The following is a 27,509-nucleotide window of genomic DNA, read 5'->3' on the forward strand; positions in this document are numbered from 1 at the left end:
GGGCTAAATGAGTTGTCTGTGTTTGCTCTCCTCAGCTAGAGCTAGGACCTGGCCCTGTATTTTCTGGTTCCAAAGCCTCTAATCTTACCTCTCCAATACCACAGGCATAGAGAGAGTATTATTAACCGACCAAATCGAAACGACAAGATGTTATGGCCTTACCCCACTGTTATCACCCAGACTCTGTTCACAGCAGGTTTGCCCCAAATCCTCCCAGGCCTTTGGTTTGGGGCTGTGTGTACCAGCCATGACCGTCACCCACACCCTGCTCTGTTTGCTTCAGGTGTTGCAGTACCGGAGCTGGTGCCAAGAGCTGGAGAAGCAGCTGGAAGCCACCGGGGTGAGTGAGGCTGTTTTGTGTTCCCCGGAGTTCTCAGTGACTATACCTGTAAGGAAGGCCTTGTTTGCTGACTGAGGGAGGTTGGGGTATGATAAGGCCATGTTTGGTGGAAGCCTCTCTCTCTTCAGCCCCTGGGAGCTTTATCACACAGATACTTTCATTGGATTGGCTATTCCAGGCCTGTCAAGATGCCAACCCTTGGCTCTCTGAGGACAAAATGCAGCTTCAAGAGATTTAATCAGACTGGAAAGGATGTGGAATCAGAGGAAAGAAATGCATTTTTCCTCCAGAAGGTGTCACTGTTTATCTGTCTTAGATGTGGGCCTTAGCAGGCCTAAACATGTCTGTGGCAGAGGATTTAGTTGTGCCGTTGGCTGGGTAGAACTGGCTTTGGAAAACACATTGCCTTTGTTCCAGCTCCCTCTCGGCACCTTCTCAACGTTACCCTCAGAAAAGTTCTCTCAAAGGAAGGGAAGAACCAAAACTTAGCACCATTCTGTGTAGGCCAGGCACCGTTAGGCATTGTCGTATATAATGACGTAACTCAATCTATGAGGCAACTTTCTGAAAGGAACGGTGTCTCCTTCATTTTGTAGTGAAGACTTTGTGGCTCAGAGAAGTTGAATAACTTCCTGAGGTCCAAAATGTAGTGTCGTAGAACTCAAGGCCGTTAGTGAAAGCTCTATCTTAGGCTTCTTGGGTTGAAAGCTCTTTTCACTACCCAACGCCATCTTTCAGGAGATGTGTCCAGTTTTGGAGAAGGGGATGCAGTGGATTTAACTTCAGGATGGAGTGATTGAGAAAAGAGGCATACTGCTAACAGCTAACACAGGCGAGGAGGAATAAAAAGATAGCAGGCGGCTGCAGAAGGGGGCATCAGGGGACTGGTCTGAATGGTGTTCTCCTTGGAGGTAAATAAGGCTTGTTTCTGTCTGGCGAAGGGACCAACCCCTCAGAGGTGGGAAAGCGTGGAGGATCCGAACCTGGAGCAGCTGTTGGTCCGATTGGAGGAGGAGCAACAGAGGTGATCAACCCCAAGTTCTCTGGCAGGGGCGATTCTGGTGGCCTGTGGGTCGAGAAGGCGGAGGGGGCACCTACGCCCTGAGCACTAACAGGGCTCAAACCACAGACCTCAGCCTTAGCCCTCCAATTCCTGGCAATGGAAAATTCCAGTGTTTGTCATCTTACTCCAAGAGGTCCAATGGTAGGATTAAGCCTTTATTTTGCACTTGCTCCTGCCCCTCCCCAGTGCAGGTGTGAGAGTCTAGCAGAGGTGAACACCCAGCTTCGACTGCACATGGAAAAAGCTGACATGGTGAATAAAGCACTTCGGGAAGATGTGGAAAAACTGACAGTGGACTGGAGCCGAGCCCGGGATGAGCTAATGAGGAAGGAGAGCCAGTGGCAGATGGAGCAGGAGGTAGGAGGAACAGGAGGGCTTGCACTCTGGGGCCTGGTCCGTGCTGGAAAAGGGTACCTTCAGGACCTGGATGGAAGCTGAGCTGTGGCTAGGGTCCCTGGCTCTCCTCCCCACTCCGGCTGGTGGCTTTGCCCTGCTTTGGCTCTTATCTGACTTCTGTCCTTACCTGCCTCGTCGAGGTTTTGCTGGTAGGTGGCATGACACTCAGAGCAGCTCTGTTCCTGCCTGAGGGACTAGCTTCAGTTCTAGAAGGATCTGAAAGCTTGCTGACTCCCCTCTTCTGGAGGTCTACATATCTAGATGCTAAGGAGGTAGCTGTTGAAACTGAATGGGGAAGAAAGACCAGATACAGACCCTGGGGAGTTTTCAGATCCCAGTGCAAGGAAACAAATGTTTCCTGAGCCTTTGCTGGGTGCCAGGTACTATGCTAGTCCTCATTGTAAGTCTGTGGTAATAATGGCGGTAGCAGCTGCTGTTTATCTTTTTCTAATCAGCTCAGAGGAAGGTCATATGCCATCTCAAACCCTTTGACCTCTTGACTACCACTGCTAGCTTTATTAAATGCTTCAGTGTGACCTGAATACAGACACCTGTTCATAAGCTATCTCCCGTAAGTCCCTCCTGCCCTCCCCCGAGTAGTCAGGAGGAATCCAAGATTCCTGTGCTGGCAAAAGACAGCCCTCTGCCCTTTAATGTGACCTGGGTTTCTGAATACACAGTTCTTCAAGGGCTACCTGAAAGGGGAGCACGGTCGCCTTCTTGGTCTGTGGCGGGAGGTGGTGACCTTCCGACGTCACTTTCTGGAAATGAAGTCAGCTACTGACAGGTTAGTGTGGGGCTAAGAAGGGAGGTTTGCCCTGACCGATTCTAGACTTAGGACAGGGGGCTGCTGTGGAAGCAGGGGATGGGGGTGGGGGGGTGGAAGAGTGGATGGGGAGGGATGATGTTTTTGGATTCAGATGATTTTCCGCAGACCTGCTCCTCAGGCTTCACTGGGCCTGATCTCCATGCTCCCATCCCCACTGGAGTCCGCTCTTTCCTTGCTTATACTCAGAGACCTGACGGAGCTCAAGGCTGAGCATGTGAGGCTTTCAGGGTCCCTGTTGACCTGTTGTCTGCGCTTGACTGTGGGCGCCCAGTCTCGTGAATCTGATGGGTATGGGAGACTGGATGGGAGTGAGCCAACCCAGCTGCTGCTTCTACTAACCAAGACCCAGGAACTGGAGAAGGAAGCCCATGAAAGGACCCAGGAGTTAATACAGCTGAAGAGTCAGGGCGATCTGGAGAAGGCTGAGCTGCAGGATCAGTGAGTTGGACTGGGGTCCTGGGAAGGGGTTGCTGAGGGTGTTGACTCTCATAGGGAGATAGAGCTGGTGGGGGTTGGGGGTTGTGAAGAGCGTTCCTCCCAGCAGAGGGGAAGGAGAGGTGCCAGACAGAGTCTAGTTTGGAACCCAGTGCCACATGGGGCCATGTCGCTGCCCTCTGCCCTCAGACTGTCTTGCAGCTCAGTTTCTCGCCTGTTGATTTATACAGCTATAGCTGTGACCTACGCTGTCAACACCACACTACTCCCATTCCCAGAGCAGCCAGGCTCGTCCACGCTTCCCTGCCCTGGTACATGCTGATTTAGGCTGGACGCCTCCCTCCCTTCTGCCTCCACCTTATCCTTCAAGGCGTGGTTCTGAGAAGCCTTCTCTGACCTCAGTAGGCTGTTAAATTTCTGTGCCCTGGTGTAGTCTTTTGACCTGCTTGTTACAGCATTAATCTCACTGTTTCTCTCTGATTATTTAGCTTTTTATTTTTGGTTAGTTTTTTTTTGGATTATGACAAAATAGATTTTTTAATAATAATAGTAAGAACAGGGACCTAAGCAAAGAGCCCCACTTGAATTTCTGGGTGGGTTTGGGCTAGGGTTGTGTCACCACCTATTGGTGGTGTATGTAAATGGCAGTTTGTTTTGGGTTGAGTTGGGAAGGCACTGGGAACTTAAGGACAGAGACCATGGCTCAGTAAGCCTGTGTCTCTGGTGCTTTGCGCTTCATCTGCCGTATAGTAACATTCAATGAATGTTTGTTGAAAGATACAATGATTAAACGAATGGCCATTCGTGATGAAGGCTATTAGAGATGGTACAAAATAAAATTATTAAGACTTTGAAAAAAAAAGAATTTTAACTCCTGAATAACATTCGTTCAAGAAATATTTATTTAGGGGCACCTGGCTGGCTCAGGAGAGCATGCAACTCTGGATCTTGGGGTCATGTGTTTGAGCCCCACACTGGGTGTAGAGATTACTTAAAAAAAAAAATCTTAAAAAATAAATATTTATTTAGCTACCCATATAATACCAGGCATTGAGCTCCAGGGTATAGCATTAGGTGATAGTTGTATGATGCTTTCCCTGAACTTTGAAGTCAATATCACAGAGGTTGACCATAATCTCCCCCAAATTGCCCCTCCATTTTCCTTATCAGAGACCCTTGGGCTGGAGGGACGTTGGGACTGTCCCATTTGGCAACTCTGGTATTCTTATTGGCTTCAGGGTGCTTGACTTCAAGATCAAGCGGGGCCTGGAAGGGCCTGGTCCAGGGCTTTCCTTCAGCTCTCGGGCCCCCAAACACGAGTTCCAGCCTTGAGATGTGGTAAATCCCTGCATGTGTCTGAGTGGCTTTTGACTCCTCCCCTTGCCCCCAGTTCAAGGCTATAGCATCATGTGGTATTCAGGGAGTGCAGGGGCTGGGGGTGCCCAGGGGTCTCTGGGGGGCTGCAGTGGGAGTGTCTGTTGGGGCTGGGGTGTGCTGCATAGTGGCTCTGTCCATCTCAGTGGGCCGCCCGCATGACAGTGTTGTGTTCTTCTCTTCAGGGTGACCGAGCTCTCTGCTCTGCTGACCCAGGCTCAGAAGCAAAATAAAGATTATGAGAAGATGTTAGAGGCTCTGAGAGAGACAGTGGAGATCCTGGTACATGACCCTTTGTTCTGGAAAGGAGTTGGGAGTGGGCCTATAGGTTCCTTGTCCTTTATGGACAGATGATGCAGGATACCAGTTAAATATTCCTTGAATAAAAGCAAAAAAAAAATAATTGTTGGCTGAATATGAAAATTAATTAACTCATTCATTTATTCATTGATCAGTAAATACTGTGTACCATCCTTACTGTATTCCTGGGGAAACTACCATGACATGCGTGTGCAGTGTGCCCTCATCAGAGAGAGTGGGCCACGCGTTACGAGGCACACTGGCAAAGGATGGGGATGTGTGAGAGATTCAAAACCTAGTCCTATGGGAAACAACTGAGGAGTATGGCGACGGTCAGCCTGGAGAGAAAAGGGCTTGAGGAGGACATAATGGCTGCCATCACAGATCTGCAGGACTGACATCAGGGGAAAGAGTTGGCTTAGTTAACGTTGTCCAGCCGGCACAGGCAGTGTTGGTGACCAGCAGCTACAGGCTGCTAGAGTTTGTCTAGCAGCAAGAGCTGCCCAGTAGTTGAGCAGTCTGTCTTGTGGAAGAGTGAGGTTTGTGTCCCTGGCTTCTCATCTGCCAGAGATGTTATCAAAGGGACTCTGTAAGGTTGGACTAGTTAAAACCTCTGACTTGATTGCACATGTCCTTTCGTTTCTAAGAATTTTCAGATCTCTCTCTTTAGGCAGATCCTGAATGACCATCTACATGCAAACCTCTAGTCTTCTTATCCAAGCCGGGATCAGCAGGGACTCAAGAGTTGTTGATACCTTTTTGTTTCCTTTTGGTCAGAAATTTGCAAATTCAAATGTCCACAGTGCTCAGATAATGCCAAAGAGTGCAGTGGGTTCAATTGTAAGGATTCTGATTGTCCAGCACTGTCATAGTTTTGAGTACAGTGGAGGACACTTGATTTCAATATTAAGGAAACGATGAGGCGTCAGGGACCATGGGACCCCAAAAAATACATGTCTCCTCTGAAGGTGGCACCCACTGTTCAACCTCAGGAAATTATTGCCATGTAGGAATGGGGGCTGGTGTGGCCCATCTGTTAACTTTTTGAGAAAAGCCAGAAAGTCAGCATTTCTCAATTCATAAAATCTCTTGAAATCTCTCAATTTATAAATGTTGGTTCAAGTTTTGTGCAGGCCAAAGAAAACATTGCTGCAGGTCTGTGTCTTCAGGCCTTCACTAACAACATGATCAGAAGGAACTGAGGAAATCTTGACTCTTCAGGTTCATTGCCAGCTCTGGGGCTAGGGGTTTCTCTGATCTACCCTTAGGTCTCCAGCATTAATTTGCTGTTCGGAGACAACTGCCATCCTCCCTCCTATGATGGCTGACATTGATTATTTTCTTTGTGCCAGGCACTGTGTTCAGTAATTTACAAGCATCTTTTTCATTTAAGCCTCAACACAAACCTGTGAAGTAGTTGCTCTTAATTACTCCTTTTTTAAAGAGAAAAGCTCAAAGAAGCAGTTGCCTAAGGTTGCTAAGCTAGGACGTGATAGCGTAAGAACTCTAATCTAGGCAATCCAGTTTGGAGCTCTGATTCACTTACTCTGAGCTCTTACTCACCACATCACACTGTCCTCAGAGTCCTGAGACAACAGTAGCATTCACGTGTGGTCAGGGAAAAAGTAGGGTTGACCGAAGAGACAGAATGAGATTCCGGTTGCTTTGGGGCCTGGAATGGTAGATACTTCCGTGAGTTTGGCTCACAGCTCTATCTTGTTCCCTGTTCAGGAGGCAAATCATGCAGAATTAATGGAACGTGAGGCATCTCTCAGCAGGAATGCCCAAGAGGAGAAGCTGTCTTTACAGCAGGTGATCAGGGACATAACCCAGGTACTGGTAAGCCTTCTGTCTGTGGAAACCGGGTCGTGGCTCACGCCTCCGCAGGCCTCCATGTCCTCTTAGTTGTGCCTAGATTTTCACACTCGGAGATGTTTGGGCTTAGGGTCTTTGAGGAATGAGTTCTCTGAGTGTGTCCGAAGACTGACACCCTAAGGGGTAGCTAAGCATTCACATGCCGGCCCCGCCTGCGGGGACAGGCCCTCTTCATCACTGCCACCTGCAAGTCTCAGGCCAGTGGCTGGATTCTGGTCTTTGTTACGTCAGTATCCTCTCCTTTCTTCATTTCTTCATTTATTATTACCTCAGAGAGTGCTCTAGGCTTGTTGCTAGTCCTAGGTTTGGGTGACCAAAGGTGAGGAGCTGGAGGAAGCAATCCTTTTTGCTCTCAGATACCCTCCTCCCACCCGCAAGGGAGAGGACGTGAGAAGAAAAACATCAGGTTTGTCCAGGACGTAGTGTTAATCTTCCATGTGGACTCTAGGCCTTGGTCAGTAGGGTAGCAACTCCGCTGTACTGGGTTTCAGGTCATGGTGGAAGAACGGGACAATATGGCCCAAGGCTGTGGTCAGGATTGCTCCTTGGAGTTGGACGCTAGTGGCCTCTCCTCGCAGTTTGATTCCCAGGACCCAGACAAGGCCCTTACTCTGGTGCGTTCAGTGGTGACTCGAAGACGCCAGGCTGTGCAGGTGAGGACCCCACCATTCCTCCTCAGCCACGGGTGTGGGTGTCTGAACTGATCTGTGCCCCAGGTACCCTCCTTGCCTGGACTGCCCCTTTCACTATGTTGACCAATTATGAGGTGTTGGGTCAACACTCCCAAAGTACTCATTAGAATCTCTCAGTGTCTGCCCAGTTGTGCTTGTGGCTAATGGGCACACTCTGTGTGCCCTCTGGTACGCTTCACTTTGCGTGCCATCTTCATATAGCACTACACAAAGATAGGCAACCAGAGCCCTGGGAGACCATGGGTAAGTGTCCCCGACTCTGAGGGTCCCAGCCACACTTAACCATCTCTGTGACGGCCCCTCACCGCACATCTGAAGATGATGGACCCTGCGACTCCAGGCACCACCGAAGTCCAGTAATCTCTGATCCTCTGTCTTCTCGACTGGCCACACCTCTATTCTTAGCTTACCCTTGTACCAGCCCTCAGTCCCCTCGCCCAGCCCCACTCTCAGGCTTCTGACACCCCTCCTTCACTCTGCCCTCTTGCTCACCATCTCACTTCTGTCACTCTCCCTCCACAGGACCTGAGGCAGCAGCTTTTGGGCTGTCAGGAAGCTGTGAGCTCCTTGCGGCAGCAGCATAATCAGTGGGAGGAGGAGGGCAAGGCCTTGAGACAGCGGCTGCAGAAGCTCACCGGGGAGCGTGACACTCTGGCAGGGCAGACCGTGGACCTCCAGGGAGAAGTGGAGTCTCTCAGCAAGTGAGCAGGGGGCTGTTCATCCCCCCCCTCCTCCCTGGCTCAGTCCTCATCCAGCCATTTACCCACTCCCTGTACGTTTCTGGTTGCCTAGCCCTGCCGTCCCTGACACCCAGGGCTATCTTGCTTTGTGCTCTGCTTATTCCTGCTCACTCACTTTGGGGTTTTTGTGATGATTAAAAAACAACAACAACAACAACAACAAAGCAGTTTCCTGCTCACAAGGGAAGATGAGATTTTTTTTTTTTAAAGTATACAATGTTTTCTTTTTTTTTTTTTAGAATTTATTTATTTATTAGAGGGAGAGAGAGAATGAGAGATAGAGAGCACGAGAGGGAAGAGGGTCAGAGGGAGAAGCAGACTCCCCACTGAGCAGGGAGCCCGATGCGGGACTTGATCCCGGACTCCAGGATCATGACCTGAGCCGAAGGCAGTTGCTTAACCAACTGAGCCACCCAGGCGCCCGGGAAGATGACATTTTTAAAGGAAGCAGACACCTCTCTCCTTTGATCCTGTGATGTCTGCTTCCAGGAAGGATTTGAGGCTCCAAGGTTTCTGGTCACCTGTGGTCTCCTTGTTCCAGGGAGCGAGAGCTCCTGCAGAAGGCCAGGGAGGAGCTGCGGCAGCGGCTGGAGGTGCTGGAGCAGGAGGCGTGGCGGCTGCGGAGGACAAACGTGGAGCTTCAGTTGCAGGGGGACTCTGCTCAGGGCGAGAAGGAGGAGCGGCAAGAAGAGCTACACCTGGCGGTCCGTGAAAGGGAGCGCCTGTAAGTGTGCCCAGCCCCCTCCCCCCTGGGGCTTGGTTTTCCCTTCAATTCCATACCCTCCTCCACCCATTCCCAACTCAAAGAAAGTGGAGTGAATTGAAGCCTGGCGTGCAGTGGGTTCGCATTAGCTTCCTGCCCCTTCTTCTGCAGCAAGATGAGTACAGGAGGTTCAGCCTGGCTTTTCTGAGCCCTGCTTAGGGCTGAGACACCGCGGGGGTACAGAAACAAGTAAGACACGGGCCCTGATCTCAAGCAGTTTGCAGTCTAATGGGGAAAACAGACAAGTAAACAGCAAACTGTGGCATGAGGCCAAGTGAAGTATGAGTGAAACAGAGCTTCCAGCTAGGGCCTTTGGGAGCGTGGGAGTGACAGTTAATAATCGAAAGCCTCATGGAGGAGAGGGTGGCCTTTGAGCTGGGCCTTGACATATTCTGATGGGCAGAGAGTGGAAGAGGGGCTAAAGGGGCAGATTAGCAAAAGAAAAGGAGGTTCATGGCATGTTCAGAGTAGGCTAGGCTGGCTGAAGGGTAGGATTTATCCCAGGTGGTAATGGGAAATGAGTTGGTCAAGAAAGGGAATTTCAGAATCAAGAGACCTAGCGAATCTATAAATTCCTCTGTATAATGTCACAGAAAAAGCAAGGACTTTCGAGCTGGCGAAAGCTTGGTTAAAATTATGGCTCCGCCACCTGGGCAGATTATTTTATTTGTGAAACGGGGATGTGAGTATTTACCTTGAAGGATCACTGGGAAGGTTAGAGCGCTGTTTTGCAAAATGCTGGCGTAGAGCCTGGCATGTGGCAGGTCTTCAGTAACTGGTAGCGGGGACTGTGTTCTTCACCCCTGGTAGATCCCCACCCTCTCCTGCACTCTTGCTCCTTGCAGCCGGGAGGCACGGATAACAGAATCTTGGAGGACTGCTATCAGGATCATGACTCATGCAAGGAATGGTCTCCCCCGTGCCAAGGAGAAGAATAGACAACCCACAAAGATAATTATATGTTTTTAAATTTAATTTGCGTGAATCGATCACACATTTATCAATATTTATTATGACCTGAAAGTCAAAACTATTTAAAAAGACGAACACGGGTGCCTGGGTGGCACAGTTGGTTAAAGCACCCAACTCTTGGTTTCGGCTCAGGTCGTGATTTCGGGGTCGCCCTGCGTCGGGCTCCGCGCTGGGCGTTGGAGCCTGCCTAAGAGTCTGTCTCTCCCTCTCCTTCTGCTCCTCCTCTTCCTTTCTCTAAAAAATAAATAAATAAATAATAGACAAACACAGAGATCCTCTTCTCTGTTTCATCCATCCCATTTCCCTTCCTTCTGCAGGCAACCACTTAAATTGCTTTCTTTTTTTTTTTTTTAAGATTTTATTTATTTATTTGACACAGAGATAGAGAGAGAGTACAAGTAGGCAGAGAGGCAGGCAGAGGGAGAGGGAGAAGCAGGCTCTCCGCTGAGCAGGGAGCCCAACGTGGGGCTCGACCCCAGGACCCTGGACCATGACCTGAGCTGAAGGCAGCGGCTTAACCAACTGAGCCACCCAGCCGTCCCTTAAATTGCTTTCTTGTTTATCTTTCCAGCTGCTTCATGCAAATACATGCATATTTTCTTTTTTATAATTAAATTTTATTTATTTATTTATTTTTATTTTAAGTGGGCTCCACCTCAACATGGGGCTTGAACTCATGACGCTGAGATTAAGAGTTTCATGCTCTACCGACAGAGCCAGCCAGGCACCCCTGTGCATATTCTTATTTCTCCCAATGTCTGGCTTTTTTCACTTTGTATGTCGCGGAGGTCTGGTTGGTTTTTAGAGACCTTCATTCTTTTGCATGGCAAAGGTAATCACACTCCTGTTACCTTTTGGAGTGCGGCCACTCCCTGAGATTGCCCCCAGCCTCCTCTCCTTTCTATCCTAGTCAGGAGTCGCTGGCGGGCCTGGAAGCCAAACAGTCAGAATCACTCAGTGAGCTGATCACTCTTCGGGAGGCCCTGGAGGCAAGTCGCCTGGAAGGAGAACTACTGAGGCAGGAGCAAACAGAAGTGACTGCGGCGCTGGCCAGGGTGCGTGGGCTTCCACCCCTCGCTTGCTGGGGGCGGGGAGGGGGCTTAGAAAGTTGTGTCTCTAGGCAAAGGGCATGCAGCCTGCTTCATTCTTCACCTTCCCAGCCACGACCCTTCGTATTCCCTGCGTCATTTACTCGCCTCTGCTTTTGGCTTCTGTCCCTCCTAATGTACTCTCTACGTTGGGGTTTGAATGGTTTTCGAAAGTGTAAATCCGATGACATTGGTCTCCTTCCTGTAACCATTCGGTGGCTTCCGAGCTGCTTGGGGACACGTTCAAAGCCCTTTGCATCTGCCCCAAACTGCTTCCAGCCTCCTCCCCTCTCCATATCCTGTGCTAACTCCCTACTCCACCTTGGTTCCCGCCACCCAGCACTGATTACATCCTCAGCTTCGCCCTGCTCCTTCATGACTCCGCTGCTTCTGGGTCCCGCCACCCAGCACTGACTACATCCTCAGCTTCGCCCTGCTCCTTCATGACTCTGCTGCTTCTGGGGTCCTCCTCCCTTTGCCTGGACTGCGTCTTTCCTCTCCCTCTAAGCACAAACTCTTCCTCCCCTCTCAATGCCCACCTTCATTGCCGGCTCTTCTACCAAGCACTTTTGATTCCCCCAAACTGAATAAATGCTTTCTTTGAGTTTCCAGAGCACTGGGTGCTTACATTGTCTATGACGTCATTGCGGTTCTAGTTGTTTATACATCCTGGTGTCTGTGCCTCTGTACTGTGAGCTCCGCTCCTTCTTCTCGATGATTGAATGAGCGAATGAGTGAGGGAAAACTTGTTTCGAATGTAAGGGAAGGAATGATCTGATCTCTGTACCAGGACAGCAGCAGGTGTTGGGGACGTGAGCTGCTCACCGTGGCGAGGGAGCTGGCACAAGACAGTCCCTTAACTCTCTTTGTTTTTAGTCAGAACAATCCGTTGCAGAGCTGTCGAGTTCTGAGAACAGCCTGAAGGCCGAGGTCGCCGATCTTCGGGCTGCCGCTATCAAGCTCAGTGCCTTAAATGAGGCTTTGGCCTTAGATAAAGTTGGACTGAACGAGCAGCTTCTCCAGGTGAGCAAAGACTTCTCTGATCCACAGGGTAGGTCTGGGCCCTGACAGAAGGCAAGCCAGTGACTGATAAAGCTGATGCCTATGACAGGGGAGAGTCCGTAATAGATTAGCCCAAGACAGATCAGCTCCCAAATATGGTCCCGAAACGAGCAAAAGGAACATTGGTGGTGCAGAGGACAGCCAAGACCATAAGGCCTGAGCTTAGCCATTAAAAATAGTCCCGTTTCACACCTCTGGCAGAACCACCTTTGGGCTGTAGAGTAAAATCACCAGGGCTCGTGTCCTCTGGAAGGAAGACTAGGTGTTTAATCCCATTGCATGAGGTAACAGCAATCACCAGAAAAGGATCTGCTGAAGAGCCTACATCTCAAAGAATCTTCTCTAGAGGTTGCAGATTTAACATGTCTCTTCACTACTCCTGTTACGTTGAGCCCTAGAAATGTTCCAGATTCCCTTTATTCTGAATTCTATGAGAGTAGGGTTTTTGCCTTTTTAATCACCATCCCCAGCATCAACCCATCCAGTACCTTGAATACTACAGGCACCAGAGCAAATGAACGCATGGTCCCCCTCTTATATAAGGCCCTCCTGTGTTCCTCTTTGGAGAACAGAGTCTCATCTCACTTGGATTTCTGTCTTAGCACTTGATCCATAAACTGTAACCATTTGTCCTTGACGCCTTTCCCATTTTGACCAGTAGTTAGAACAGGAGAACCAGTGTGTGTGCAGCAGAATGGAAGCAGCAGAGCAAGCGAGAAACGCTTTGCAGCTGGGCCTGGCAGAGGCCGAGAGGAGCAGGGAAGCCCTTCAGGAAAGGAACACTCACCTGGAGGCTCAGCTGCAGAAGGCAGAGGAGAGCGGGGCTGAGCTGCAGGCCGATCTCAGGGGCATCCAAGAAGAAAAGGAAGAAATTCAAGAGAAACTAAGTGAGGTGCGTAGACAAAACTGATTCCATCACACTAAGGTATTGAACGTACTCGTCATAAAAAATGAGAACTCTAGGGGCACCTGGGTGGCTCAGTCGTTAAGCATCTGCCTTTGGCTCAGGTCATGGTCCCAGGTCCTGGGATCGAGCCCTGCATCGGGCTCCCTGCTCTGTGGGAAGCCTGCTGCTCCTTCTCCCATTTCCCCTGCTTGTGTTCCTGCTCTCACTGTGTCTCTCTCTATCAAATAAATAAATAAAATCTTTTAAAAATAAAAAATAAAAAATAAAAAAAAAGAAGGGTCAGAGAGAGAGGGAGAGAGACACTTAAGCAGACTCCGCACTGAGCCCGGAGCCAATGTGGGGCTCAGTCTCACAACCCTGAGATCATGACCTGAGGCGAAACCAAGAGTCAGACACTTAACTGACTGAGCCACCCAGGCGCCCCTATTCCTCCATCTTTTAACAAAATGTCTTAACACAGCAACAACTCAGTAAATTTTTTTCTGAACCAGTGACTCAGCTCACAGGTCATCTTTCTCCTCTACCAAACTTCTCCCTGCCCTAAAAATGATAATCTTCCTTCCCAGAGTCCCTTTCTCAGAGACTGATCACTTTCTTCCTGATGTCTTGTGTGTCTTACTACTTAAGACTAAAAGCTCCTTAGAGGTAGTTCTCTTGCAGCCCTAACACACAGGGTCTTGCACAAAGGAGAGCATGCTTCCTGGGCTGGAAGTTCTATAGGTTGATGCAGGAAGTAGTATTTGTATGAGCAAGCAACCACCAGGACGCACAGAGCTGGGTCCAGAATCTCTGAAGGGCCAGTGGCCCTAACCTGGTGATAGCAACCCCAGGGGAGACGCTGCCTCCGCTCTGTATCTTGCCGATTTCTTCCTCTCAGGCGCGTCATCAGCAGGAGGCAGCCTTAGCTCAGCTGGAGCAGCTGCATCAGGAGACAAAGCGACAGGAAGAAGTGCTTGCCCAGGAAGTCCAGGAGAAGGAGGCCCTCGTACGGGAGAGGGCAGCCCTCGAGGTACGGCTGCAGGCTGTGGAGCGAGACCGGCAGGACCTCTGTGAACAGCTACTGGGGCTCAGGTAGGGCCCAGACCCAGTTCGGCCAAGGGCAGAGGGAGCATTGTGAGGCAAGGGGTAGCCAAACTAAGTTCCCTGCTCAAAGTATATGGGTCCTAAATGAGTTATGAGTTTATAATTGCCCCATAATTTCTCTGAGTAGTCAGTACTTAGAACCCATCTCCTCTTAAGGGAAGTTAAGGGGCTTGATGGGTAAGAACTCTTCCTGATTCCTGAACCTGACAGCTCAGCCAAGGAGCAACTGGAGAGCAGTCTGTTTGAGGCCCAACAACAAAATTCTCTGATAGAGGTCACCAAGGGGCAGCTGGAGGTCCAGATTGAAACGGTCACTCGCGCCAAGGAAATCATTCAAGGTGAGACCCCAGCTGGGATGGGGACACTTCATTCCATGGGGATGTGGAAAGCCAGGAAGGCAGTGAGAAGTTATCAGAGGTCGTTCTCTAGCCAGGCCCAGGGCCTCCGCAATGGGAGTTGCTCCCGAGATCTGGGGAGAGGGGTGCAAGGGGGAGGGCAGAGGCCTAGTGGGAGATCACCTGTCTCTGGCATCTCAGGGGAAGTGAAGTGCCTGAAGCTGGAACTGGACACCGAGCGGAGCCGGGCAGAGCAGGAGAGGGAGACAGCATCCAGTCGGCTGGCCCAGGCTGAGCAAGAGGGGCAGACTGCCCTGCAGCAGCAGAAGTCAGCCCATGAGGAGGAGGTGAACCAGCTCCAGGAGAAATGGGTAGGTCATGGATGTGGCTGGGGACAGGAGAGGCAGACATGGCCTCCCTCCGGTGAGTACTCCACCTGCTGACTCTTGGGCCAGATATTGCTGCTTTTAAGAGTAAAATCTGAGTAGGACTAACCTAGTAACCAAGATGCAAAAATCCAGTTTCTAGCTGTAAATGAGTAATATATGGAGAACCCTGAGAACAATTTCTGACATATAGCAAGCTCTATATTTGGGTTAGCTGTTATTGTTGTTGTTTTGCTAATGTACAGAGAATTAAGCATGGATCCTGGAATTTAGGATTGTTAAACTGGCCCCAGGATGTAAAGGGAGCAGAGGAACGAACGCCTCGGACCCCTTCTTGCCCAATTCAGAACTGTATTTCTTTTGTCTTTTAATGATATAATTTAGTCCATTTGCTTTGATTGTCACTATAGGTATATTTGGATTTATTTCCACCATCCTGTACTATTTTTCCTGCCTTTTTCTATCTTTTTGGGGTGGGGAAGTCCCATTAACTTCTTTTAGAGCGTTCAATTGGATGATTAAGTTGTAGTCTTTTCTCAGTTCTTTTTTTCTATTACTTTGATGGTATATTCTCTAATTTAAAAAAATTTTTAGTTGTTTCTTTTCATATTTAAAAATATGTACTTAAGGCGGCTCAGTTCCCGGGGTCCTGGGATCAAGCTCCGTGTCGGGCTCCTTGCTCTGTGGGAGGCCTGCTTCTCCCTCTCTCTCTGGCTGCTGCTCCCCCTGCTTGTGTGCTCTCTCTTTCTCTGTCAAATAAATAAAATCTTTACAAAAAAATATGTACTTAATAAAATCTCAAGTGAATCGGTATGTTTACCATTTTCTGAATGACACAGGGACCTCAGAACATTTTACCTGCGTTCACTCCTCCTGACTCATATACTCTTTTATGCAATGTGTTTTAACTAGTTTGTTAACACCATAAATGATTTTGACTTTTTGTTTTATACAGTCAATATTTGTTTAGATACACTGAAAAAATGACATTTTTTCCCACTCATCATTCCTTCTTGCATATCAGACTTTCTATTTAGATTTATTTTCCTCCTTGAAATAGAATTTCTTTGGTGAGGGTCTGTTGGTAGTTAATTGTCTGAAAATGTTCTATTTTACTTTTATTCTTGAAGGATAGTTTTACTGGGTATAAAATTCTAGGATTATTGTTATTTTCTCTTAGCATATTGATTATTCATTTGTGGGTATCAAGAAGACCCTGATCAGTTGTGTGTCAGACCTTCTTACGGTAACCTCCGTGTATCTTAACTCTTACATTTTTTATGTTCATTTTTCTTTTTCTATATTGTGTTGTAGATGATTTTTTCAGATCTCTTCTCACTAACTCCCCTTTCAGCCATGTCTAATCTGCTATGTAGTCTTTTTGCCAAGTTTTAAATTTCACTTACTAAATTTTTTTTTATTTCTAGACATTCTATTTGGTTATTTTTTCAAATCTTCTTGGTCATGTTTTAATCTCTTTTCCCTGTTTTATATCTTAGTCCTCTCTTTTATTCTTTCAACACATGAAACATATTTTTATGCTGTCTAATAATACCAATAACTAAAATCTTTTTGGGCCTGACTGTGTTATATGTTGTTTCCATTGGTTCTCACTCATTGTTTTGTGATTCTTGACTCTGAGCTCATGTTCCTTAGAAATTTTTCTTTGGGAATCCTTTTAGGCCTAGGGTATAGGGGTTTTTCTTCAGAAGATTTGCTTGCACTTCTGTTAGGAATTTCCCAGCAGAAGAGGAGGACACTGTTGTTATCCCCATTTTTATAGATGAGGAAACTGAGGCATAGAAATATGATAGAAATTAACTCAGGTCACTTATACTAGTAGTGTTGGATTAAAGGTTCTAGCATCCCAGAACCACCTTAAAATAAAATTTAAAATAAAATGAAGTAAAATTTCTGTTGAAAATGTTTGGGGTCACATTTAGGCCCTGCACCCACATGAAGACCAGGTTGTGGTTGACTCCTTGAGGGAGATTTTTTTTTTACCCTGTGCCAAGATTGAAACAAATCTTGCTATTCCCTTCTGTGCGGTTTATTGTTTTGTTTTCTCTCCTACTTTCTCTCCCTTTTTCTTCCCCATTTCTCTCCTCTTTCATCTCTCTCTCTCTCTCAAGTTTATCCTTCTACTGAGAGCACTATAGCCCAGAGATAGGCAAGTTTTTGGTAAAGGGCCACGTACTAGGCTTTGTGGACCTTATGGTCTCTGCCATAATTACTCACCTCTGCTGTTGTAATACAAAAGCAGCCATAGACAATATGTAAGCAAATGAGCATGTTTGTGTTCAAATAAAACTAAGTGTGGACACTGAAACTTGAATTCCATATAATTTTCACATGTCACAAAGTCTTTTTTTTTTTTTTACTTCTTTTTAACCATTAAAAATGTAAAAACCACTATTAGCTCACAGGCCATGCAGCAACAGGAGGCTGGCCAGATTTGGCCCACATGCCACAGTTGTTGACCCCTGGTTAGCCCTTCGGGGGCCCAGCTTTATGTGGGAATCTTCTGCTGGACTCCCCACCCTTGTCTTCTGTTTTCTTTTCCCCACATAGCATTAAGGTGAATTTTCAAGGTTATTAGGTATAGCAGATGCCTCCAGGAGAAAGCCAGTTCTGTGCTCATTTACCTCTTTGGGTCACAAGTCTTGCTTTGGTTTTTGACTCCTGTGAAATTCCTGCTGGCTCACTTATACGTTAAAACATATATTTAATATTTTATCCAGTATTTTTTGCCATTTTGCAGCCAGAGGGTTCAGAGATCTTGTTTGTCAGATTTCTGGAAATGGAAGTTGACTTGTGCCTTGTGTGTATTTGTGATTTGACTCTTATTACAAGGCAGACTTGCTGGCAAGATGGCAGCCAGAAGTTTGCTTCTTTGGGAATTATGTGCCTAAAGTAGGGGAGAATGGGCAGCAAAGAGCCAATCTGCTTCCTCAGTTCCTAGTTATAACATCAACTGTGGTGTGGTTGGTTTAAAATAACAGATATTTGTAACTTATATTAGGGAGAATTGCACTTTAGAAAAGACTTTTTCATGTATTGTATCATTTGATTTTTTTTATAAATCTCATTTGATTCTCATGAAATTTGATGAGATAGGTAAGGCAGGAGTTCGGAACCTCACTTTATCGATGGGGAGACAGGCCAAGAGAGGTACCAAAGACTCTCAGCTGGGAGTGTGGACCTTCTCTGCTCCAGCCCCCCTCCTGCCTCTTCTCCTCACCCACCGGGTTCTAACAGTGCTTCCTTCACGTGACCAGGAGAAGGAGCGCTCCTGGCACCAGCAGGAACTGGATAAGGCCCTGGAAAGCCTAAAGAGGGAGAAAACAGAGCTGGAAATGAGGCTGCGGGAACAGCGGGCAGAAGCCGAGGCCATCCGGACACAGAGGGAGGAAGAACGGGCGGAGGCCGAGAGCGCCCTCTGCCAGGTGGGAAGCTGGGGACATTGGAGCTGCGACTTCCCGTACCTCTGACCACTTCCTTTTCCACTCCCGAGGGTGCTGCTGCAGGGGGCTTCCAGAAGAGAAGTGCCTGCTCCCTTTGCTGCTAGTGACCAGGGTGGCCCCCGTGTTAGCTGCAGGGCAGACAGCATGTCACACTTCCTGAGGGAGGGCCTGTGCTCACCACATCCTGTCAGCTCACAAACCAGGGACAATCTTGGCACTTCCTGGTTCTTAACAAGCAGGTCCAGACCTTCTTTGACCCTCACCCCCCTCCCCATTTGCTGGAGGAGCCCAGAGCAGCTAGAATGTGCTTGCGGCCTAGTGGGTGAGCATGGTGACCCCTGAGGCAGCAAGCCCTTGCCTCCCTGCCCCTCCACAGATGCAGCTCGAAACAGAGAAGGAGAGGGTGTCCCTCCTGGAGACGCTGCTGCAGACCCAGAAGGAGCTGGCAGATGCCAGCCAACAGCTGGAGCGGCTGAGGCAGGACATGAAGGTTCAGAAGTTAAAGGAGCAGGTATGGAGGGCGGTCCTGGGCAGGGAGGAAAGGCAGCGTGACCAGCCCTCTGGTGCTTTTGTGCACCAGGTCCTGGGCGAGGTGCCATCCCAGGACAAACATCAAGGTGCACACAGCAGTGAACGTGACACATGTGGTCCCTGTCCTCAGAGAGCCTACGTTCTAGTGGCAGAGCAGACAAAACGCGCAGATAGAGAATACATGAGCTAATCGCAGGCGGTAAGAGGTGCTGTGAGGGAGACGGGTAGGGTGAAGTAATCGAGAGTGAGTCACAGGAGGCCAATTTGAACGGGGTGGTCGGGGGTGGGGCTCACTGAGAAAGTGACATTTTGGGCCGAGACGTGAAGGTTGACAAGAGCCAGCCTCAGGCAGCACTAGAGATGATCTCTGACAGCATTATGCTTAAACGGGTGAGTTGTGTGATACGTGTATCTGAGTACTGTATGTCAGTAAAGCCCTTTTATTTTTATTTTTTTAGGATTTATTCGAGAGAGAGAGAGGGAGCATGAGCGGGGGGTGGGGGGCAGAGGGAAAAAGAGAAGCAGACTCCTCACTGAGTGGGGAGCTGTGTGGGGCTGGATCCCAGAACCCTGGGATCATGACCTGAGCCGAAGGCAGACGCTTAACCAACTGAGCCACCCACGTGCCCCTTAGGAAAGCCCTTTAAAAAAAAAAAAAAAAGGAAGCCAGCTATTTGAAGAACAGTTTCAGCAGGGGAAATAGCCATCATAAGGGCAGTGGGACAGACAGAAGGGGCTCGGGTGTGCCAGGACAGAACGGAGGCTACGTGGCTCCAGCGTGAGAGGCTCAGGGGCGAGTGGAGAGGGATGCAGGAGCCCAGGAGCCCTTGGTCAGCCATGGGAGGAGCTTAGAATTTGTTCTAAGGGCAGTGGGAAACTGTTGGATGGTATTTAAAAAGCAGAGTGGGACATGATTTACTACATGTATTTTAAAAAATACTTTAGCTGCTGAGTGGAGAAGTGTGTGTGTTGGGGGGCATGCGTACAGGGGGTGGTGGCATGGAGTGGGAGTAGGGATACGCAATGGGAGCCTGCTGCAGTGGTCTGGGTGAGAGACTGCTACTCAGGGGCCCTGACGGAGAGAGCTGGGGTGAGCCAGCACGCTTAATGAGGGAGGAGATGGAATAGGAGGTGAGGGTTGAGGTGGCATCGTGGAAACGGGGTGAATTGCTGGGTCCTGCCTCAGCTTTTGCTGCCAACCCAGTTGAAAAGCCAGTATTTACATGACAGAGACTTTAAGATGCAGGCCCTAGTGGGAGCTTTCTTCTGCTCACTGTGGTCTTCTCCCTTTGCAGGAGACCACCGAGATGCTGCAGACCCAGCTCCGGGATGCTCGGCAGGAGCGGGAGCAGGCAGGCCAGCGGAACAGAGACACCCTTGCTGCCCTCCAAGAAGAGTGCAGGGCCCTGCAGCAGGCTAAGATGGAGCTGCAGGAGCAGGTGCCTCCTTCTCTCTCCCAGCCCTGCAGCCCTCCCCCTAGCGTAGCCAGGCTCTCCCGCTCCTTCTGTAGGAAAGGTGGAGCCCTGGCCCTGCTTGGGAAGGAGAGGAAAATGGAAGGGTGGTTAGAGCAGAGCACATGCCCTTAGAGCCCAGGGATCATCATCTCTCCCTCTGTGACCACAGAACTTAGGTTTTTCTCAGGCAGCCCCAGTGCCATCATTCTCCCACCCTCCCCAGAGATCTAGTATTTTCATATACCAGGTTGCTTTTCCTACTCTGATTGCTTTTCCTTCTCAGAATCCCATATCAGCTGGTGTTCTGATTGAGGTTATTTTTTAAGATTTTATTTATTTATTTGACAGAAAGAGAGAGCACAAGCGGGGGGAGCAGCAGGCAAAGGGAAAAGCAGGCTCCCTGCTGAGCAGGGAGCCCAATGTGGGGCTCGATCCCAGGACCCTGGGACCATGACCTGAGCTGAACATAGACGTTCGACCGACTGAGCCCCCCAGGCGCCCCTCTGATTGTTTGTTTTAAAAAATACAATTACTATCCACTTGCGCATCACTTATCACTTTGCCTTTGGGTGGTTATATTCAGCCAAGATTTTGATTTGTGCATGACTTTACGCAGCAGGCGTGAGGCTGGAAGACAAGGGTGAGGCTGAATGGTACTGGGGAAGGGGTGCTAAGAATAGTGTGTAAGCGTTGGCGGAAACCCCCAGAGCATTGGAAATGGGCCAGTGACTGGGACCTCAAAGGACCCTGGATCCCTGGCTGAGAAGCCTCCCCGCCGCGGGCCCCCTGTCCTTGACCCTCATACGTTATCTCTCCAGGTGGAGGACTTGAAGTCTCAGCTGGTTTCCAGGGATGACTCCAGGAGGCTGGTGGAGCAGGAGGTTCAGGAGAAGCTGAGGGAGGCCCAGGAGTATAGCCGAATGCAGAAGGAGCTGGAGAGAGAGAAAGCCAGGTAGGCAGGACAGGCCGTGGAGTAGGCTTTTGCCTGTCTAGCTACTGTGGTCACTGTGAGGTGGACAGTTCTTTGCTCAGGTAACCTAGCCTCTCATGTCTCCAGCCCCGGACAGTACAGGTGGCTGTGTGGAGAGGATGTGGTCCCTTTAGCTTACACTTCATCCATGTAGTGTATAAACACTTAGAGAACACATGTTAGGCACCAGGCAGTATGTCAAGGGTTGGGGATGGCCCCCTGCCTCAGCAGAACTTACAGTTTTGTGGGAAAGACATTAATTAAGTAATCCCCCAGAGAAATTATTGTAGGTTATGTTACATGGTGTGGAGGGAAGAAACAGGATGCTAAAGTCAAAATGCGGGGTGGGGTTGTACTTTATTTTTTTTTTTTAAAGATTTTATTCATTTGTCAGAGAGTGCAAGCAGGGGGAGGGGCAGAGGGAGAAGCAGGCTCCCCGCTGAGCAAGGAGCCCGATGTGGGACTCGATTCCAGGACTCTGGGATCATGACCTGAGCCAAAGGCAGACACCTAACGACTGAGCCACCCAGGCATCCCATGGGGTTGTACTTTAGATAAGATTTTAGGGAAGGCCTTCCTCAAGGAGGTTGCATTTAAACTGATCACTGAAGATGAACTGGAACCAGCCAGGCAAAGGGGTGAGGGAGAGCTCTGTGGCAGGAGCAGAAATCTCAGTGGCCCAGAGGCGGATCAGAACTCAGGGTATTTGGGGACACTGGAAGCACTATGTGACTGGAGCCTGGTGAATGAGGACGGGTGCATTACTTGGGCAAGTCTGTGTCATTCAGGATTTGTGGGGCACGGCCAGGAGTACGTAGTTTAGTAGGAAACCACTGGAGGGTTTTAAGCAGGGAAATTGACACGATCCAGTTTATGATGTATCGGAAGAGGTAGTGATGGCAAGAAACCTCAGGAGTGAGATACGGCCATCCAGGTGAAGCATGGCGTGTCTTCTCAGTGATGTAAGAGCTTAAAGAGGGACAGATCCTCTTGTTGATGCAACCATAGGCAGCAAGACATGTTAGGAGGTGGGTGCAGTTGTCTGCCTGAGAAATATAAGGCTGCACCAGGGTAGGGGGAGGAGGGAAGGAGCTCAAGGGAAGGAGTTCAAGGGACGTTGAAGGAGTTGGAGTCTATTATATATGTCATCACTGATTGGACAGAGGTGGGATAAAGGGAGGACTATGTGATGTGGTCAAGGCTGCCAAGTTGGAGCACTGGGTGGATAAGGGTGCCATTCGCTGAGCTAAGGAGCGTAGTAGTGATGGCTGGGGGAGGGAGGTGCAGAAGGGATGGGAAGAATTGGACACGTCGAATTTGAGGTATTGCATAGATATTTCTGGAATCTGCCAGAGAAGAAGAAACAAGCTGAAAGGAGGTATCACGTGCATAAAGTACCTGGGAGCACTTTTATTGTTATGCTGTCATGTTATTTTACTATCTCTCTCTTAAGTATTAATGCTGTGTTTAGCACAGTCAGATGAGAAAGTCGTTCTTCATTCCCTGAGAGAATGACCTTAGCCCTCTGGCCTCTCTTTAGCTTGACTCAGTCGCTGATGGAAAAGGAACAGAGGCTCCTTGTTTTACAAGAAGCTGACTCTGTTCGACAACAAGAGCTGAGCTCCCTGCGCCAGGACATGCAGGAGGCCCAGGGAGGGCAGAAAGAGCTCAGTGCCCAGGTACTCCCCGCGCCGCTCATGGGCCCTGTTCCTTGGTGGAAGCCTGCTCCTGGAGTGGAGAAGCCGGTTGCTCAGGATCCTTCCGTAAAGAGGACCGTTCTCTTATTGCATATTACAGGGTGTGCTGGGGCTTCAGCAGCCCTGGCAGGAGGTGCAAGTCAGAACTGGGTGGGGTGGGGGCTTGAGAACCTGACCCAGAGTTGAGAACAGCCCCTGTGAGGGGCCTGACAGCCCAAAACATGGGGCCTAGAGGGGCGGAGCTCACACGGGCCTGGGTCAAGCATGGCCACGTCTAAGTGTGCTTGGTCAGCCTGGCAAGACTCAGCAGCGGGACAGGTCATTACACAGATCAGGTAAGCAGCAGCAGGAAAACTTCAGGACCCCGTCTGCTCACAGCAGGACCCCAGACCTTGGGCACAGAGGAAAGCCGGAATTGGGAGGGGCAGAGAGAGCCGGTCAGAGCTGGAAGGGAGACTAGCGTGGAGAAGGACCAGGTACGGTCATTAGACAGTGCTGGATTTGGCTCCCAGCAATCCCGCTTCCAGGTTGCGTGAGCATCAGTTTCTTCATCCATAAGACAAGGATGACAGTTCTTAGCAATTATAGGAACATATAAAGTGTCAGAACAGAGCAGGTATTCTCTATATGGTAGCCATTATCGTGACGGGTCTTACACAGGCTCAGTGTCAGGGTTTCGATTTCTGAGTTCGAGTTCTGATGGAAGCAGGGGGCCGACATTGCTGCCAGGGGGACTAGGGCTACAGCCCATTTGCATCTCCTAGGCCCACGTGACAGGAGTCAGTCGGTGGGCATGCAGGTCAGATTGAGGGTAACGCTCCTTCCAGAGCCCTCCTTTCTTTTTTAAAGATTTTATTTATTTATTTGACAGAGAGAGAGACAGCGAGAGATGGAACACAAGCAGGGGGAGTGGGAGAGGGAGAAGCAGGCCTCCCGCCAAGCAGGGATGCCGATGCAGGGCTCGATCCCAGGACCCCGGGATCATGACCTGAGCCGAAGGCAGACGCCTAAGGACCGAACCACCCAGGCGCCCCCTTCCAGAGCCCTCCTTACCCGCTAGAGAGCTGAGCCTCCCGGCCCTGACCAGGATGGGCCAGGGCTTAATTGGGGTGAGGCCAGGGAGGGTCCGATGAGAACGTGTCCACTCCCCGCTCGGAGTGACAACACCGCCTTCCCGGCAGGTGGAGGTCCTGAAGCAGGAGGTGAAGGAGAAGGAGGCTGACTTTCTGGCTCAGGAAGCACAGCTGCTGGAGGAGCTGGAGGCGTCTCGAGTAACAGAGCAGGAGCTGCGAGCTTCCCTGCGGGCCCTGGAAGCCAGGGCAGCCCAAGTCCAGCTCCGACTGCGCAGCACAGAGAAGCAGCTAGAGGCGCTGGTGGCAGAGCGGCGGTCCGGGCATCGGGCCCAGGCCCAGCTGGCCAGCCTCTGTGCTGTCCTGCAGCAGGCCTTGGGGTTCTCTTGGGACAGCCGGCCTGAGCTGCGCGGCGGGGGAGACTCTGCTGCCCTCTGGGGCCCTGAGCCAGGTACGGCAGCCACCCATGGACTCGGGCCTTTGGGCGGAAGCCAGGCCTGGCTCCCTCAGGGGGGAGAAGGCGGGAGCCCGCGGGTCCTAGGGATTACTGCCTCAAGGCTAAGGCCACAGACCCTGGAATTAATTCAGTCCTCTCTGAGCTTGATTTTTTTTTCCTAGAAAGAGCGTGCATGCACAAGCAGGGGAAGGGCAGAGAGAAAGGGAGAGAGAATCTTAAGCAGACTCCCCACTGAGTGTGTGGAGCCTGACATGGGGCTCGATCTCATGACCCTGAGATCACACCTTGAGCTGAAATCAAGAGTGAGACACTTAACTGACTGAGCCACCCAGGTGCCCCATCTGTCAGGATTTTTCTAAGGCATTAATGAGATTACATAAGTAAAATAGGTCACACAGTTCCTGGCATTTACTAAATGCCTAACAAATAACAGCTAGTATTATCTAATGCCCACCATAGCTCCTGGCACATAGGAATGCAGAAAGTTCATGATGAATGAACTGCTCAGAAGGGGTTCTTTGGGGAGAGGAGGGATCCTTGGGAAGGGCAAGGCCATATCTGGGGAGGTTTGGCTATTTTTCCTTTCATAGTGCAGCCAAGTGAGGAGGTGTTTCCTCATTTTTTCAGACCAGAATGGAGCTAGGCTCCTCCTTAAGAAAGGGCCCCTCCTGACAGCCCTGTCAGCTGAGGCGGTGGCATCTGCCCTCCAGAAGCTTCACCAAGACCTGTGGAAGACTCAGCAGGCCCGGGTACGATGCTCTGCTCTCCTTCCTTGAACTCTTCACTCCCCAGAAGAGGACTCATGAAGCAGTTTGAGCTGTTTTATTCCCAAGTTGGGATGAGTTCCGTCCCGATCCTTTCCTACCTGGGCAAGCATGAGCACAGCATTTGGTTTCTTAGGCCTGGGTTTCACTAGTCAACTGAGGCAAACCATGCCTGCCTTGGGGTTGTGAGGATTGAGTGGGTGAGGGATTGAGTGGGCTCTGAACTAAAGAAGCCTGCACAGATGGGGGATATTGTTTTGTACCATTTTCCTCTTAGCTGTGAATTACTTATCCTTGGTGCCAATACCTCCAAAAACAACCCGACAGACAGGGACCACTGAGATTTGAGGTTGCCATTTATAGGAACATTCCAAGCCTAAGACTGAACTAAAAATCCCATAAATTCCACCTCTCGGTGAACCTATCATTCAATTAAAATTGAACACCACCTCTGTGCCAGCCACTGTGAGCTGATGGTACAGAAGGGAGAAAGACCAGATCTCCACCCTCGAGAAGGCTGAGGAAAGAAACTGCATTCTAAAATAAGCAGAACTGATAGAATTAATTGGATCAGTAACAGATGCAACTGATGATAATAGGAGGAAGGGACAATTCATTCCTCCTTGGGGACGGTCACAGGGAAGGAAGAAGGGACCTTTGAGTTGATCTTTGAAGTAGGAGTTTGGGCAGAGGAGAGGTGACCCTGGGCTAAGACTCCAGCAAGTCGTGTTTTAAAAGGCATACAGTGGTCAGACAGGGATTCTAGGCTCCAGTCAGTTGAAGCAGAGCATGTCATGGTTCTGGGGAGCGATCTGGGAGTAGATCCGTGGGGACAGACCCCGCAGAGGCTGAGAGGAAGTTGGGGGGGCGGTGTTTGGGTCTGGGGCCGGGATAGCTTTGTGGAAGATGAAGAGGTTGGAGTTTAGCCTCACCCTTCCTTTCCCAGGATGACCTGAGGGAGCAGGCTCTGAAGCTCGAACAGCGTCTCGCTGATGCAGAGGCCGAAAAAAGTCAGGTCTGCACAGAATTGCAGGATTTGCAGAGACAGCTCTCCCAGAACCAGGAAGGTGAGAAGCGCAAGGCAGGTAGGGAGATTTGGAGGGAAGAGAGAGGAGAGGCTGGAAGCCCAGAAGGGGCAGCCACTCTTCACTGCTGGCTCCCAACTATAGGTAGCTACCTAGAGACCTCTCCAAAGGGGTGATGACCCCCGTGAACTGTTTTTCTGCTTTGCTTGGCCTTTGAGGGCCATCCTAGAAGAAGAAATTCAGGGGGACAGAGTGGGTGAACCGAGAGAAGTTCCTGCCTAGGCTTCCCCCTTCTCTGTCTGCGTATTAAAAAACTGGCAATCTAGGGCCAGGACTGTGAGAACATTATAAAATTCTGTGTCTTGTCATTTATCCACGTTACTTATTTTTGTCATCTCCAGCTATGTTGTCAAAATTATTCACCTTCAACAGCAGAAGGATCATGGACTTGTTTGGGAGACAGCAAAGTGGGGGGATCTGGGGAGAATGTCTGCCCCACCACAGCCAAAGGCATGGGTGGTGACTATTTGGAAAAGAAAGGAGAGGGCAGGTCTTGGGGGCCAAAGCTCTGTGGTAGAAGAGAAGAAGACAACTTGGGGAGGGGGATCTGGGTCTTGAAAGTATCCCGGAGGGCGCCCTGAGAGCCACACGCACAGAGCTGGGTTCTGGTGCCTTTTGCAGAAATGGGCAGCCAACAGAGCAACAGTGGTCTCTGGGAACCTCTGCAAGCCATAGAATTAGAGACTAGAAAGGCCCTCCAGCGTCATCTGGCTCCCCCCTGGTTGGGAATCCGGGGTTGGAGATCTCCACGTGGTCAGGATGGGGCAGTGTTGGGAGGATAGTCAGGAAAGTGCTAGCACCAGGTGGCGGCTCCGGACGTGAGTGTGGGAGTCGCAGGAGCCCTGACAACCAGGAAAGTTGGCAGATGGGTGGTGTGGCTGAGACTGGATGTAATTCTCTCCTTCCTGGCCTTCTTCCCCTTTGATTCTGTTCCTCACCCTCCATCTGCCTCCATGTCCCTCTTTTCCTCTGCCCTCCACCCTGGGCCTCACTCTGCCACCTCCCCTCTTCCCAAAGAGAAATGCAAGTGGGAAGGAAAGCAGAACTCGCTGGAATCCGAGCTGACGGAGCTGCACGAAGCTGTGGCATCATTGCAGGGTCGTCTGCAGCAAGCAGAGCTGCAGGGACTAGAGGCCCAGGTGAGGTGACCCTGCTCCGGGGCAGGAGGAGGAGGCCTCAGGGCCCAGGCTGTAGCTCCAAAGCCACCTGGGCCTGTGGTCATACCCTATCCACGGGTAGTGCCCAACGTTCTTCAGCAAGGGGCTCAGTTTCCCTGGCTATCTCACTTGAGATAGCCTCTGACTGGCTATCCTTGAGGGCCAGCATGAAGGCCCCGGCGAGTTTTCCTGAAGGGAGGCAGAAAAGTTTGTCCCTTGC

General features: G+C 50.0%; 1 protein-coding gene across 11 annotated transcripts in view; it reads left to right on the plus strand.

Moving 5' to 3' along the window:
- The window catches only part of CEP250 (centrosomal protein 250), a 53,297-nt gene that overhangs the window by 10,280 nt on the left and 15,508 nt on the right, over positions 1-27,509 (plus strand). For 7 of the 11 annotated variants that reach the window (XM_027621017.2, XM_027621016.2, XM_027621018.2 and 4 more), the window contains 25 exons: positions 284-340; positions 1,282-1,364; positions 1,595-1,760; positions 2,480-2,586; positions 2,815-3,066; positions 4,623-4,719; positions 6,469-6,570; positions 7,104-7,265; positions 7,827-8,005; positions 8,586-8,768; positions 10,690-10,834; positions 11,744-11,890; positions 12,591-12,821; positions 13,714-13,907; positions 14,130-14,257; positions 14,456-14,625; positions 17,919-18,086; positions 18,481-18,615; positions 19,931-20,074; positions 20,908-21,041; positions 22,600-22,738; positions 23,938-24,277; positions 24,911-25,032; positions 25,994-26,114; positions 27,150-27,271. In XM_027621017.2, coding sequence (XP_027476818.2) covers positions 284-340; positions 1,282-1,364; positions 1,595-1,760; positions 2,480-2,586; positions 2,815-3,066; positions 4,623-4,719; positions 6,469-6,570; positions 7,104-7,265; positions 7,827-8,005; positions 8,586-8,768; positions 10,690-10,834; positions 11,744-11,890; positions 12,591-12,821; positions 13,714-13,907; positions 14,130-14,257; positions 14,456-14,625; positions 17,919-18,086; positions 18,481-18,615; positions 19,931-20,074; positions 20,908-21,041; positions 22,600-22,738; positions 23,938-24,277; positions 24,911-25,032; positions 25,994-26,114; positions 27,150-27,271 — 3,828 coding nt within the window. Of the gene's footprint in view, positions 1-283; positions 341-1,281; positions 1,365-1,589; positions 1,761-2,479; positions 2,587-2,814; positions 3,067-4,306; positions 4,402-4,622; positions 4,720-6,468; positions 6,571-7,103; positions 7,266-7,826; positions 8,006-8,585; positions 8,769-10,689; positions 10,835-11,743; positions 11,891-12,587; positions 12,822-13,713; positions 13,908-14,129; positions 14,258-14,455; positions 14,626-17,918; positions 18,087-18,480; positions 18,616-19,930; positions 20,075-20,907; positions 21,042-22,599; positions 22,739-23,937; positions 24,278-24,910; positions 25,033-25,993; positions 26,115-27,149; positions 27,272-27,509 lie in introns of those variants that run through there. The other 4 variants (XM_027621019.2, XM_027621023.2, XM_027621025.2 and 1 more) reach the window with 4 other exon arrangements.

Source organism: Zalophus californianus, chromosome 8, assembly GCF_009762305.2.
Source record: "Zalophus californianus isolate mZalCal1 chromosome 8, mZalCal1.pri.v2, whole genome shotgun sequence".
Lineage (NCBI taxonomy): Eukaryota > Metazoa > Chordata > Mammalia > Carnivora > Otariidae > Zalophus > Zalophus californianus.